This window comes from Triplophysa rosa, linkage group LG8 (genome assembly GCF_024868665.1).
Source record: "Triplophysa rosa linkage group LG8, Trosa_1v2, whole genome shotgun sequence".
Lineage (NCBI taxonomy): Eukaryota > Metazoa > Chordata > Actinopteri > Cypriniformes > Nemacheilidae > Triplophysa > Triplophysa rosa.
In genome coordinates, this window is record NC_079897.1 from 19,042,351 (window position 1) to 19,057,723 (window position 15,373).

General features: G+C 37.9%; 2 protein-coding genes across 3 annotated transcripts in view; both read right to left on the bottom strand.

The window, feature by feature from the left end:
* Positions 1-1,637: 1,637 nt before the first annotated feature.
* il6r (interleukin 6 receptor) lies at positions 1,638-9,000 on the bottom strand. The gene is made up of 10 exons (XM_057340092.1): positions 8,657-9,000; positions 6,986-7,636; positions 6,775-6,898; positions 5,395-5,564; positions 5,135-5,286; positions 4,847-5,027; positions 4,165-4,202; positions 4,021-4,069; positions 3,653-3,767; positions 1,638-3,546 (listed from the first exon to the last, which is right to left on the bottom strand). The coding sequence occupies exons 1-10, from the start codon at positions 8,751-8,753 to the stop codon at positions 3,273-3,275; spliced, it is 1,851 nt and encodes a 616-aa protein (XP_057196075.1). The 5' UTR covers positions 8,754-9,000; the 3' UTR covers positions 1,638-3,272.
* A 626-nt stretch (positions 9,001-9,626) lies between these two features.
* atp8b2 (ATPase phospholipid transporting 8B2) overlaps positions 9,627-15,373 on the bottom strand; it is a 31,224-nt gene continuing 25,477 nt past the window's right edge. For both annotated transcript variants that reach the window (XM_057340512.1, XM_057340511.1), the window contains 6 exons: positions 15,052-15,135; positions 14,716-14,961; positions 14,461-14,599; positions 14,021-14,151; positions 12,730-13,230; positions 9,627-12,145 (listed from right to left, as the gene is read on the bottom strand). In XM_057340512.1, the coding sequence (XP_057196495.1) occupies positions 12,053-12,145; positions 12,730-13,230; positions 14,021-14,151; positions 14,461-14,599; positions 14,716-14,961; positions 15,052-15,135 (1,194 nt within the window). In that variant the 3' untranslated portion in view covers positions 9,627-12,052. The remainder of the gene's footprint in view (positions 12,146-12,729; positions 13,231-14,020; positions 14,152-14,460; positions 14,600-14,715; positions 14,962-15,051; positions 15,136-15,373) is intronic.

Below are 15,373 nucleotides of genomic sequence, written 5' to 3' on the forward strand. Positions count from 1 at the left end.
AAGGCAGTCCTGCATGTTCAAAAATTTGTACTGAGACGTTCTTCAAAATCGATTAGAAGTTTATTATCAGATGTAAAAAGGAGTAACAAAGCTTTGGGTTGTCAGACGACCTCCAAAAAGCCAACAACACCAAGCGTACAAATCAACAATATTTATATGTATGTATCGTCGTTCTTCTTCTCCGGTGATAACCAATCATTGTACGCCACGATCCTTTACTCCTCCTTTGTCTTGGGTGCTATCTCTCTAGCAACCAATCATTAGGTACCACGTCCATCTGACTCCATTTCACCAACTTGTTCCTGTAACCCAACTTATCATGCAGAACAACATCTTGTGCAACCTATGATTACATCAACTGTAGGTTGTGTTCCCCAGAGATAGCTTTCTTTGTTCATTCAAACCTTACAGAGTAATTTTCAGTAAAGACAAATGTCACAATGCTTTCATTATGCAGCATTGTTCCTTAATCCTATGGTTCAATAAAACAAGTCAACACTTATTGATTATATTGATAATTAAATCAGACTTCTAACTGAATGATATTTCCACACCTACCACGTTGCATATAGGCCTAGATCAGGTTTTCCACGATTATCTCTGATAACAAAGTAAACTGTTAAAACTTAAACTTGAGAAGAAAACTGGGGCATGGCGGAGTGCCGCTTCTTAACACGAGAAGAGCCGCACACTGAAACAGAACAGAGCGAGACCTTAGCCTATGTGTCGTGTCTCAACCTCGAATTGTCCTAACCTGTCAGATTTTCCTACCGCAGGGCAAAATTTAGGCTATAATCTAAACCACATCGACGAAATAAACAGGTAGGATGATTTTACAATGCAAAATACCCTGTCAGATAGTCCTACCAGTTTAAAATGAACACATTAAATAAATTTACATCGTAACCCTGTCAGATTATCCTACAAGCATAAAAGAAACATGTAGGCCTATGATTAATTTACAGCGCAATACCCTATAATTGTACTACCAGTACTAAATAGCCTAAATATGTAGGCCTAGAATGATTTAACAATGAAAATACACAATCAGATTCCCGTAGCAGTATAAAATAAACAAGTAGGCTAGGATGATTTTATGGCGCAAGAAAATGACGTAACATTGATGTGCGTATGCCTGGTAGGATAATCTGACAGGTAGAATGAAATTTCGGGACACCAGTACATTCTAAACCCTGCCCCCCCCCCCCTACTAAACATAGCAGCCCCCTCACTTTGTGCACCCTGGCTCCGACTCTGTATCTATGACATAGGTGCATTCCAGGACCTGGAGTTCGCTGGGCCTCGTGTCAATAACAGTTGTAATTTCAGTAACAAGGGCGTTTTCAGTTCTGACACTTACAGGATGTTCGCTTGAATACGATTCCCTCTTATATAACAAAAGCTCAGGTTAAAATTGAGGTCTTAATTCATTGCCCCTTTAACTCTGGGTATCTCTTGTCACGATGGTGGTGGAAAGAACCCAGTTGCAGGAAGAGATGAAGTGGTAACACAAAAGACTTATTTATTCAAAAAACAAAACAAAAACAACCTCGAGGGGGAAAACAAAACTAATATATATATATATATATATATATAAACGAGGGATAATAACACAGGGCAGGTGAGGGTAATGAAACACGGCCGGGAAACAATACAGGAAACGAGAGGGGCGGGGCCAATGACAAGACACGAGAAGGCACATGGAATATCAAAAGATAAACACCCCATGGCTTCTCACACTAAACATAAACACAAGGGATCTGTCACGATCCTGCCCCAAGACTAGAAAATCATGAACAAGAAGGCAGGACCATGACATCTCTCGAGCGGTTGATTAAACTCACCCTTCAAACGTGTTCTGCAACCGACATACCCAGAATAAGCAAGATTTGGGTTATATCAACCCAGAGGTCAGGGTTTAGCTGACGGTAAGTTAACCCTGCTTTCTGGAATACCCCCCTAAAAGACTATGATGGTTCATAGGCGACTTTGTGCTGATTGTATCTCACTTTCTCATACATTTTGGATGAATTGTCTAAAATTGAAATGTCTATGGTCTGTAAAATGTTTTGAGTAGTGCACTGACATTGTTGCACATTAGGAACAATAAAGTACAAAACCTTACTAAAGTAACTTATTGAACACTTTCATTAACTTATATTTACTGAGGGTTCATCATTTTTAACCATCCCTGTAATAAGTGCACCAGATGTTGTCATTTTTGTTGAAATTGGTGTCAATTTTCATACTTGGCAAGCACTTTAAAATGTTAACATTTAGGATGAAATTGAATAAAAAAGAATTAATGACATGGTAAAATTATAACGTGGATATTGTGTAATCACCAGTGAAGTTCATGAAGTTTGCTCTAGGTGGCGCCATTTAAACAGTTGCAAACCATTTAAACGCACTAAAACCTCGGAACGTCCTGTTTAATCAGAATATCCCATAAATTATTTGGAAACTATGTAGTTTAAATTTGAGGAATTACACATGATGATGCATGTCGTTCAACACAAAGAGAAGTTTTAATAAAGTGCTTGAAAAACCCCCAAATGTGTAGGCTATATATAGAAATCTAACATCATTTGCTGACTACATAAATCCATTACAGCATTAAGGCAAAAGCAACAGGATTATAACAGTCAATAATTCAAACTACCAACACGTGTGCATTCTCTTGATTTTCCACACACACACACCATTGTAATAAACTGCTTTGAACCAATAGGTATTGTAAAAATACTGTACAAAAAATGAAATATCATTCAGAAGATTCGGTGCTGCTCTTTGTATTTTACAAGAAACGCTAACACTAAAACATTGCACACAATGCAATATTTTATTGCATTTCAACAAATGCATTCAAAGCAATAACACCACAGTTTCCCTTGACTGAATTTGCAGTTACAGAAATTTTATAAGGGTTTCAAGTAGAAAACTATTGTTTTACCTCTTTAGTCAAGAAGGCCATTTTTTCTTCCCAGTAGGTGAAGGTTTTTATCACTTGGTATAGTTAGAAACACTAATATAAAGACACTTGGCAGTTGGCAACCAATTTTAGAACAACTAATAAAAAGCATTTTAGCTATGTGGTACTGTTCAGCAGCTGATGGGTAGCATTGTATAACATTATAACCAAACATATCAATAAAGCAACAAATCATTGGTACTTATGATTGTGATTTGATTTGGTTATAGGGCCTACAATAACAAAACATTTTAAAAATAACCACAGTGTATTCACTGCAACAAATGTTTGGTTTATTTCTTCATGTCTCTTGTAAAGAAGAGCTTATAGTCAAGGGCACACCCTCAGTCGCCAGGGTCAGGAAGTAGTGTATGTTATGCAGGTGAATGCCCTCCTGTTCCTCTTGCTGATCCGGAAGGAAACGTTGCTGGTTGTGGTTGATAGGAGACATCAGAGAATTTCCCTCTTTTGGAAGCTGCACAGAGAGTGTGGGAGGAGGAAGAGGGGGAGAACGAGGGAGGGAAGAAAAGGCCAAACTCTCTTTCCCTACTGTTGACATTAACCGTAGCCTATGCCTGAGAAAGAGTCAAAGATATAGTGAAATGATGAGATGAGGAGGTTACCATTTGTTTACTAATAAATAGACAATTAAACAATAAAATATAGAGAAAGGAGTTTTACCTGAAGAAATAAACTGTGAGCATCATGAGGGCTACAAAACAACACAGCCCGCAAACTGCTGACACACAGAGCCCCACTGCATCGCTATCATCAGCTCCAACTATGACCTCTGCACCTGAGAGCAAGGGAAAGAGAAAGTGAGGACAGAGGTGAAATGCCATTTGGAGAGGAACACTGGCATATTGTTAAACTTCAGGAATGTTACTAATAACCCTTTCCTGTTTTGTGTTTTAAGGTACCACATTATTACTTATCAGGTTTTGTTATTGAATTAACAGATGTGGGAGAAACAATATCTGAATCAGAACAATGATGTGCAGGTCATGTTCGTGCTCAGGTCATAACCACTAACTCTTACACAGACTCACCTACACCAGGACCTTCTCCAGATCCCCCTGAATCTACAGGAAACATCTCCTGCGAGAGAGTGAACAGACGTGAGACGTTCTGCTTTGTGCATGTGGATGCATATCATTGTGTTTTAGTATTGATATTACATTGACCAAACGTACCAAGCTGTTGCTTCCAAAGGTGGTAGTAGTCTCAGGAGCTACAGAAAAACATGACAAACAAAGATTAAAATGTACAACCAAACATTCTTTGAGGAACATTAAATAGGGTGTTTTTAAGCTGCTCCACCTTTACAAATATTTATATTGAAGGGATAATTCACAATTCATTGACTCGCCCTCTCATCATTTCAAACCTGTATGAATTTCATTCTTCCACATAAAACCAAAAAATATATTTTGAAGAATGTTGGTTACCGAACAACAGCGGTCCCCATTCATTTTTATTGTATTGGCACAAAACTAATGCAAGTCAATGGGGACCGCTGTTGTGCCAACATGCTTCAAAATATCTTCTTTTGTGTGGAAGACAGAAAAGGTTTGAAATGACAAGAGGGTGAATGAATGATGACAGAATTTTCTTTTTGAGTGAACTCTCTTTAAGAAGTTTTTTAAGCATGTTTAATTGCATGAATCTATTATATTTTAATTTTGTCTTATTTGATTGGCTAATTTTGTACTTTTAACCATAAATGTCATTAAATTTAGCGTGTGTAATAACTGTTACAGTTAGGATTTTTAAAAATATGTTAAGATAGTTGTACTGGAAGTACAGAATAAAGAATACAATTTTTTAAAAATAATTTTTAGATTGACTATTTTTTACAGATGTGTAAATATGTACCAATATGTATATTGTTGTTTGACCAGGTCATTCCAAACACAGTGTCAGTCCAGTCACTCAAAAGGCCATCAAACTCATCTTTGGCTTGAATCTGAATCTCATACATAGTGTGTGGCAGAGCATCAAAAATCATCCAAGACAGTCTTCTGTCCAGAGTTTCTTTTATCCACACTGTCTGGTACTAGATACACATACCAACAGAACATATAAAACACTATCAAACCCAGAACTCAAGATACACATTGATTTATGTACATGCAAGCAAATACATCAAAACTTCCATGTTACCTTCTCTGCCTGTTGTGGTCGGTATCTCAGATGGAAGTGCAAGGTATAGTAGACATTTTTCCAAGATCTGGGATAAGACCAGGACACTTTAAACATGTGGTTCTTACCCTCAACTGCTCTCACTTCCACTTTGGTAGGAGGGTCTGGTTTAACTACAAAGAAAATATGTGTTAAAAAAAACTTCTTATTAAAAGTGCTGTAAGCAAAGACAATCATGACAAAACACATAGCCTCTGGGACGGAGAAACAGAAGCACGCACTGATGTCTTGTAGCTTGAAGAGGATTTCAGGGCTGGTGGCGCTGCCCACTGTGTTTGTGACACAAAGTGTTGCCACATGGAGCGTTCTGTCGCCCTCCTCCACGGGGAAAGCACACCAACACCGCGAACGAGAGAATGAACAATGAATACGAGTGACATTACCCCAGAATCTTTGGAAAGAAAAGGAGAAAAAAGGACATTATTATACTGTAAAAGTTTTCAAAACCGGTATAATTTTGTTGCGGGACAGAATAGCACAAAAGCTGTTCATACATGTACTATAATCTTCTGAAGCCTTATGAGAAAATGTATTATGCATTTTAAAGCAACACTTTGTAGGTTTTCGACCTTAAAATAATGTGTCTAAAATGATTTCAGTGGTAGAACAACTCTTAACCGGACGAATTCTACGCTTCTTGGACTTTTGAGGCTGCGTGCTTTGAAGAAGAAGTCCTCGTTTCCATATCCGCGACCTTAAAGGGTTGCGGCCCCCGAATTGGGACACAGCTTGTAAGTTCTGTGTTTGTGTCGGTACACACAGCCCCGCCCATCCCCTGCCTGCGGAAGAGTTTCCAAACGTTTCTGCATTCGCCGCTTCCATCAGCTTAGTCAACAAGTTCACGTGTATTGCCCTACACACGTTGAAGCTTATACAGCGACTGCATTTATGACACTAGTAACAGACAATTGAGCTTATCAACCACATGGGGGAACCCGTGAGCAAATGTTCTATAGTGTTGCTTTAATGTATTAATAAATTATTTAATTTAATAAAAATTAATTTAAAATCTCAATATGGTGTCAAGTACATTGTTTGATCAAGAGACTCAAGAAAACAATGAAATCTGATAAGGTCATTCACAACCAACCCCACTACAGAGATGTTCAATAAACTTAAGTTTCAGGCTTTTTATTATACAAGGATCACGTGACCTTAGAAGACTTGGAATAAAGTGCACAAGTCATATGGACTACTATTTGTTTACTCCTTTAAGGGATAGTTCAACCAAAATTAAAAAAAATTATCATTTACTCACCCTCTTGTCATTTCAAACCTGTATGACTTTCTTTCTTCTGCAGAACACAAAATAAGTTATATTGAAGGATGCTGGTAACAAAAAACATTGGTACCCATTAACTTGCATTGGTTTTATGTCCATATAGTAGAAGTCAATGGGAACCAACAGTTTTTGGTATCATCGTTGGTATCAATCATTTACCAATGGCCACATAAATGATTAAAGAATTTTCATTTTTGGGAGAACTATCCCTTCAAGACATCTTTTCTATTAAGTGAATACTGACACAGTTGTGATAAGTGATGATTACTTCGAAATAAGTTTGTTTCAAGTTTACAGACACGCACGCACACACACTTACCCAGTTTTAAGGAGTAGGTAACAAAGTGGCAGTGGGGTTATTGGTTCTTTAGATGTCCAATCACAGCGGACCTTGCTAGTGTGAGACTTCCTGTAGCAAAAGATCGTGGGTCTCTCTGGGGATGCTGTAAAAATAACACAAGAATGTGCATGATTCAGTGTACGTCTTAAATAATATATTGATGCATCTGTTTGTGAAAGAAAGTCCTCACCCCCCACACTAATGTTAGTAGTTGAAATCAGTCTGTCTCCTCTATAGCAGCTGTAATTTCCAGCATTGGCCAAGCTGAGATGGGGAAGCCGTAAAATCCCTCCCCTTTCCACACCCACACGCACTTGTCGGCCATTCAGAGTCCATCGCGTTCGCTTTTTGATGCCCCTGGTCACCCTGGATCTTTCCTCCTCGTAATCATAGTCATCATATTCATCTTCCTCTGAAAAGAAGTTTGTTCCCATGGTAACCCCATACGCCTCCTCCTGTCTAGCTCTACCGGGCCTCTCTGATTGGGTGGGTTGATCAACATCACGCAAGACATGCCTTGAAGGGGGTCGATCCTTTCTTATAGTTACAGAAGGTTTAACAGTGACCGTTGTGTTCTCTTTAGGTTCGGTATAAATTCTGGAAGTCTTTGTGTTTGTTCCAGTTGTAGAACTTGCTTTGATCTGATGTATACTATTATCATCAACATATATGGAATCGCTTTGGGTTGTAAAGCCAACATTTAAAACTTCTGACCTATTTCTGTGTTTTTTATGCACCACTGTGGCCGAAACCAATGGCACATCATTCACAGTGACATCACCTCGGCAGCCCAGCACAACATTGCTTCCTATTTTCAATACCAAAACTCCAGGAGGGGGCTCTGAAAAAACAAACATTTCACTGTAGTCAAACAATGTTACAAAAGTTGACTCATCAGATTAATTCCTGAAATATTTTTGTCCGTATGTCACACGTACAGAGAATCAAATCTGAGCACATGCGTGAGTGTATATATTTCATAGTTCATTGAGTTAGTTAAATATGGAACCAAATTATGCAACATAGAGCTACTTTTGATTTCAGTTCCTTTTACTAAGATCTCCCAGATTCTTCCCCACAAACTTTCTGTCCATCTAAATCAGTCTTACTGAAAACATGTAGCACCAACAGATAGGCTACAAGCTTTATTTTAAGATTACACAATACCAGAATACTTAGACCCGGTTTCACAGACACGGTTTAGCTTAAGCCAGGACAATGCCTTAGTTGAATTAACATATTTATGTCGCTTTTAACGAAATGCCTTAGAAGAATACGTTACTGGTGTGCATCTTGAGACAAAACAATGGCACCATATATTTAAAGATATTTCTGGGCAAGTTATGCTGAGTTAAGACAGGTCACACATTCATTTTAGTCTTGGACTAGCCTTAAGCCTTGTCTAAAGAAAAAGTATTTAGCATATTATATTTTTTTCCAGGTTCGTGGTAGATTGTAAAAAATATTCTTGCAAGTAAAAAAAGGTAATATCCCTTTAAAGTTTTACACGTCATAGTCAATCACTTTAGTTGTAGTAGGAAAAGTCATCCTTACATGTTAATTGATACCTTTAATTTAAGCAAGTTCTCCTTTTACTCCTCTTCAACAGCTTATATTGCTCATCATACTTTTTTTTTTAAAGATCTTGAGATAGAAAATGACCAAAAGCTCTCAATATTAACCATTAACCACATAATCGGACCCTAAATCGCAGCAGAGGTTAAACACACGTCTAAACTGACTGAAATTTAGGTACAAAATTTCACAAAATAGGTAAATAGGTAACACAAAAGAGGTAAACACTGGGTCACACAAAATCAACAAACGAATAAATTCTCTTATTTTGTGAAGTGAAAGTTACCTTTGCGAGGACACAGCTCATCTTCTTCACGATAACAGTGCACTTTTACCGCGGATAAAGCACAGACGAGTAACTTCAATGTCGATCTATTCCACATCGTACTAAATAAGATTTTTGCTTCCAAAAACAACGAGGCACAAAAATACTATTATGCGCATAACGGGACATGTCAATTTAACAAGTTCAACGTGTTGACTGTTTACATTTTCCTCCATCATCATTTAGAGACCAAAGACTTATTCGACTTATTAATTGAAACGATTAATTTAAATTCTTGATCTCTCCGAACTATTCGTCTGACAAATATTTTCACTTCGTCTTGTATATATGATAGATCCAGAAGAGTACAGCCCCTTCCTCTCACTCCGCATATTAACTATCTGCTACTTTAACAAATCCGCTCTTGCGAAACTGTTGAACCACAAAGACAAACAAGTTCCTATTTGACAAGGCAAAGAGCGTGAAACGAAGTATTCTGTTTGCGGTCATGTTTATTAAACGACAATAGAGAGACAGAGGGTGACCCAAGAGATCTTATGGACAGGCACGAGATCATAAAGTTATGCGTAAAGACATCTACTGTAAGCTATAGTTATCATTGCATAACCTATACACAACAATACCTTACCTTAATTTGTGAAATTTTGATGGAGCAACATCATTTAAAATAACAATATTATTATTCATAATAAGTATTATTACACTGTATACTATAAATAATAAAGTATTAACAATTGTTTGTATAATAGTAAAAACCTAGGCCTAATTGTATCTTTAAAAATGAAACACAATAAATTGCTTGTGAAAATGTAGGCTATATAAATGCTGTTAGTTCGCAGTGAAATAACAATTTGTCTCAATGCAAAAACTTTCAATAAAGCTAAATGTTTTTAAATAACATCTAAGTAACTTTTCCAAAACAATGACTGCAACAAATGGTGTACTAATTTGTGTCATCTTTAATATTATTCTAGCAAATGGCGTCTGTACAGTATACATCCTTGAGCAAATTTGTGAGGATATAACCACTTTGCACATCCTAGCAACAAAATCACTCCCCTTTCCCACTCGCCATACATGATTATGGACAATGGTTTGTTGTTATTAAAGCATTTCCTTCTGTGCCAAACCAACAATTTATTAGGATATTCACAGCCAATCTCTCTATTTTTAAAATAATTGTCACGTTTTGGACAGTTACTAACACATCTGATATAGGTTGTTTTTTATCATTCCATGCACTTAATTGTCCTGATGTGAAGGTGTGTAAACATTTACAAGGCTGTTTGCCATATTGTACCTTCTCATGAATTTATAATTTATGCTGATGCCAAGATAATAATTTATTATCTTACAATATTAATTATTTCTTGAACAATTAAAAGAATATTCAAAGTCATTCACACACAGACACACAATCACGATCAGCTTATCACTTATTACTTGAAGTAATTTAATATTTTCTTTTTTTCAGGCTCATCTACTGTTCACAACACAAATAATCATTAGACATTAAATTCACACAATAGAAACTGAAAAACCAAAGATTTGACATTAGACCTCTTATTGTATCAGACAAAATAATTTTGTAACAGATGAAATATTTTTATGCTCTGAATGAAAGAAGGTAGACATTTTAAACACCGACACGTTTTGCTTTTAAGGCATATAATAGTTATCTCTATTCATCAGTATGAGATTTAGATCTACTGTAAGTTACACAGGGTGCGTTGGAAGTACTGTACCTAGAAGCTTTAAGTTATCGTTAAGTTATCTGTCATTCACAATAAACATACGCACGCACACTATTCTTTTACATTCTTACTCTCATTAAATTACTCTCAATCTCATCCCAAAATTGGTGAAGGCCACATTTAGACCAGGATGGTCTCCATTTGGTAACTCGGAGTTTAAGTTGACAAGTTTTCAAAGTCCAAACATTCACTGACAGTCCACTGGATCCATGCACAACAGCTGGACTCCAGTAGATCAGAGTTTAGGAGTGTGGAAGAATCAAACTTACAGTCTAGACAGACGCTCAGGGTTGAAGCACCAGTATGGTGCAAAGAAATGGATGAGGAAGGAAGGATTTCATCCAGTAAAGTCACGTTCTCACTGAGAACGATAGTGTTTCCTTCAACACACAGAATCTTAGTGCTATTCTCAACCTTGGGAACAGAATAACAAATCTGTAGATCGCTATAGTCTCTGCCAAACAAACCCACATGTCCTTCTCTCCAAAAGCACACGGGAAAGTTCATTTCGCAGTTGATAATTCCACATTACAGTATATGCAATATAAAGAGAAATTGTCACTGGAGACAATGTTAACAGGCTTAAGAACGGCTGAGCAACAAACAGATACAAAAAGAAAAATATCCTTTTCTAAGCTAAGAAAAAAAGGCCAGTATGAGAGACCAGATGAGAGACTGCTGATACAGAGAAAGAAACAGAATTAATGCATCTGGATACTGAAACAAAACTTGATGATACTGTGCACTACTTTGTTAAAGGGATAGTTCACTAGGAATGAAAATTCTGTCAACATTTACTAGAACTTAACACCGCACATTTAAGTGATGCACATTTTTTCACGTATATATTAAGAAGAGTACTTTTTAACAAATGACAGTGTTGGATGTTCATCTCTTGATGCAGATGGTAAGATAACATTTTTGAGAAGTGTATTAACATTTTGGCTGGTGTTTAAATAACCAACCAGGTAAAAGCCTACATAACTACTAATCTCGGACTATATTCTAAAGCTTTATTTTGTTAATATAGAGCAACAGCTGTTAAACAGTAAAGACACTTCCAGTATGAAAGTGCTGCTTTTGTTGTCACAGCTTCACTTAGTCTCGGCTGCCATGTGTGGTGGAAAACAGGCCTGATACTCATATAACCAATAGGTTAAAATGGATATGATGTTTTAGGGTCAACCGTAAATCAGAAAAAGCGTGTTCATCCTGAAAAAAAAAAATTCAACTTTGACCTGAAAATTATTCTGCACAAAAGGGCAATTAGCTATAATAGAGAGAAGTGTGTGATATTATTACCATTGGCAATGTGATATAGTGGTTTGCTGTTTTGACAGTTTGGCTAAAATGGAAAACTCTTTCATCCATAAACATATCAAATAACTAAATAAGAGATAAGATAGTTATCTGAGATCGTATAGAATGCAAGTGAATGCCACCACACAAAAATAAAACTCTCTTTGTCCTGTCTGGTTGCACAGTTAGCCCACTGATTTGCATTTTTATGTGTTTTGCTCCCGAACTGTCTGTCCAGTGCTGTGTCCATGTCCTCACAAACATGACCAAACAAACACCAGGAGGTGTGAGGATCCACATCAAGGATTCCAAACGATCTATCCACCCATCAAATGTTTTTTTCTCACTCGCCGCTGGATGTTTCCTCTGCAATGGCAGGTGGGCTGCCGGCACCACTGGTCCGAGGTCCAGCTCCCCTCTCTACAAACACTGCCTCCTACAACAGAAGAATTCATTTTCAGTGAAAAGGCTTTTAATTAAGTTTCATGTAAAGATCCATATGAATAAAACAGATAACATGCTTTTTATCATGGTTTTATTGTGTTGGCTGCATTTTTGAGTAACTATTACTTCATCAAAACAACTCAACTGCACTTTGATTAATATTACTTGGAATATTACACAATTAAAAATATGATTTTTGCAAATCATCTGATCATACATAGTACTGTATATAATATTATATATTAACACAGTTGCATATTATGTAACATAATAACCCATATGAATATCAATAGGGTTCTCCTAAATATTGGGGAACTTGTGACATCTAAAAGAGAGACCACTACTACACCCCCCCAAATAAGGGAAATGAAAGTGTTTTTAACATTCTGCTGTTTCCTGTCATTTGGTCCTTATGGGGAAATTTACTTTTTGACAGTTAACAACATTACTAAATTAGTCTCACGCTTCATCAGCATTCTAACCCCTACTTCATCTAAATTTACATTTATGTGGCACTGCAGTTCTCTATTCAATCACTGCTTTTAGAGGTCAAATGTTCCCCTAAAACATATTTACCTGAACAGTTCCAGCACCACATCCTCCCGCCTCTCTTTCTGCACACCTAACCACACTGAGAGCAATATCATCAGGGCTGTTTTTGAGGACAGGTTCATTACACACTTGCCCTGCCTCGCCCGGGGTTGCGTCCTGAGAGCCAGTCGCAGAGGATGCTGTAGAAAGGGGTGGAGCTTGAGTATTATCATCACCATTAGTCGGTGTGTTATGTGAACTTGTGCTGTTTGCGTGTTTTTTCTTGCGAAGAGTGTCAATCCAACTGCTGCTGTGGCGAGAGGCAAACGTGGCGAGAGCCAGTGAGCTCAGGCGCATGTTCTTTCCCGACGTGATCAGCTCGCCGAAACCTTCCTGGTGCGCAAACGCATAACCAGAGCGCCGAGAGCCACCTCTCCCCAGACGACCGAGAGCACTGCCTCCAGCTGCTCCAGCCCTGCCCGCTCCACGACCCGCGCGGCCACAGGGCTTCCGCTTTTTCTGCCGCACGAGTTGAGTGTAGCGCACCTGCAAAAGATGGAGCGAGTAATAAAGAGGTGGGGTGAGCGTGTGGGGGAAAATTGTGTCACACTTATGCAATATTACATAAGAAAAGTTTCTACATGCTTTATTTAGGGGCCGTTTATACATTTGCAACTAAAAACGGAATATCTTTTCATGTGTTTTGGCTGATCCTTTACATGACAATGCTGTTTTGTGGCAAACATTTAAAAACCGATGACAACGGTGATGTCAAGCACATCGTTTGTACTGTATTTGTGCGTCTACGTGTTGAAACTGATTTCCTGCCCAATTAAAGGAGGTCGCACAACGGACGCGGAAACGCCAATTGGTAGAATCGAGTAACTTATGAGTTTTTCTGTATTAATGCGCTGTTTTTCCGTTATTCCCAAACAGATAAATGCATCTTGCAGCTTATGGTGAAATCAGTTTGTACATTAAAGATGATTAAGACCAGCGGCCATATTTACATTTTCCAAACTCTAAACACATACACAAACAGTATTAAAAAGCACTTTGGGCTTGAAACTGGGTATGCGTTGTGTTTCTTTACAAAGTGACATCGCTACTGGCCTGGTATGCATGACAGCGCTGCATGTGAAACGTTTAAAAACGCAAACAAAACTTTTCTGTTTTCTGCCCCATCGCTGTCGTGTATACGTACTCCTCGTGACTATGAGCCTTTTAGAAAATTGTACACATAATATCTTCTCTACTATGGAACAGTTTAACATCAACATCTCGTGTTTAACATAAACATTAGATGTGGAACAAGAAATGTCCCACACATACTTACAGTATCAGACAGCTGAGGTTTTAAGTCTAGTTTGAGAAAGCGGAAGGCGAGGACTGGAACAATACAGATGACCGTTGCCAAAGCAATGGTTAACCACACCAATGGCTGTCCCAGCGTGTTATGAGCACTACCTGTGGTCACAAATAACACACACACGAAAACAAAACACAGCAAATGGTCACACAGATTACAAAGTTATATGCCATATGCATTTTAAACCAAACAAGACTCCATACTCAGTTTAAAAAGCCAGTTCTCTAACGTGTTAAGCATATTAAGAAGCTTTGAATTGACCTTTAAATTATTCCTTTCAAATTCATTCTACAACCTAATTAAACCAAACCAAAGACGATTTCCAGATGTAAGAAGGTATGGCTAGTGAGCTTGTGATTATGGTAGATGTTACCGAGTGTGGGTTTGTTCATGAAGTTTTGACTCACCCAGGAAATGAAACTGCTTGGGGAAGATGCTGAAGAGAATACTGGAGTGCATAGCAAAGAGAATAGTGAAGTAGGTACCCAAAGAGCCCCATATAAAGAAGTGATTGATAGCTGTCCAATAACCAGTGTCCAGAGCAATCTATAAAACAAGTAACAAAAGCACTTTTTTTTAGTGTTTCAGAGTAGTAATATCAAGTACTCTGGTTAATGGCTGTGTGACTAACTAAAATCTATTATCTGTCTACATGGACTCACTTGCACGCTGACGACGATGACAAGGGCCGTCGCTGTAGTTACTGCAAAAGTCTGATAGTCTGCGAGGGGAACGCCGTTGCTCTGCGTGGCATGAGACAGAACTCCATACGGGATGAAGAACAGGACCACAGAGGTGTAGATTCCTTGTGCGATGCAGATGAAGAACTCGCGTTTATTAAACAGCAGGTTCAGCTGACCTGGCTCATACAGCTTTGGATACTCAAGGCTCCTCTGCTCAGGAACATCCTGAGGCAAATGAGGATTAGGTGAGGTGGTTAATAAAATAAATAGGTTAAGTCATTTTTGCCGGTAGCTGTGGAATAAGGAGTGATTTACCTGATCGAAGATGCCCATGGCCAACACAGGCAGGGATGTGTATACAATATTGTATAGTGTGATGAAGTACTGGTCGTAGACAGTCTAAGCAAAGAACGACAGTGAACAGGCAAACAAAGACTTATACACTGTATATATACAGTCGCAGAAAAAACAAAGAGACCATTTCAGAGACCATTTTTTCAAATGTTAAAATCGACTGTTTCTAGGTACGTGTTTAGGTAAAATGATCGTTTTTGTTTCATTCTGTGAACTGCTAACAATAGTTCTCCAAAATTTCAAATAAAGTATTTAGTAAAAGTAGAAAAATATTTTTTATGTG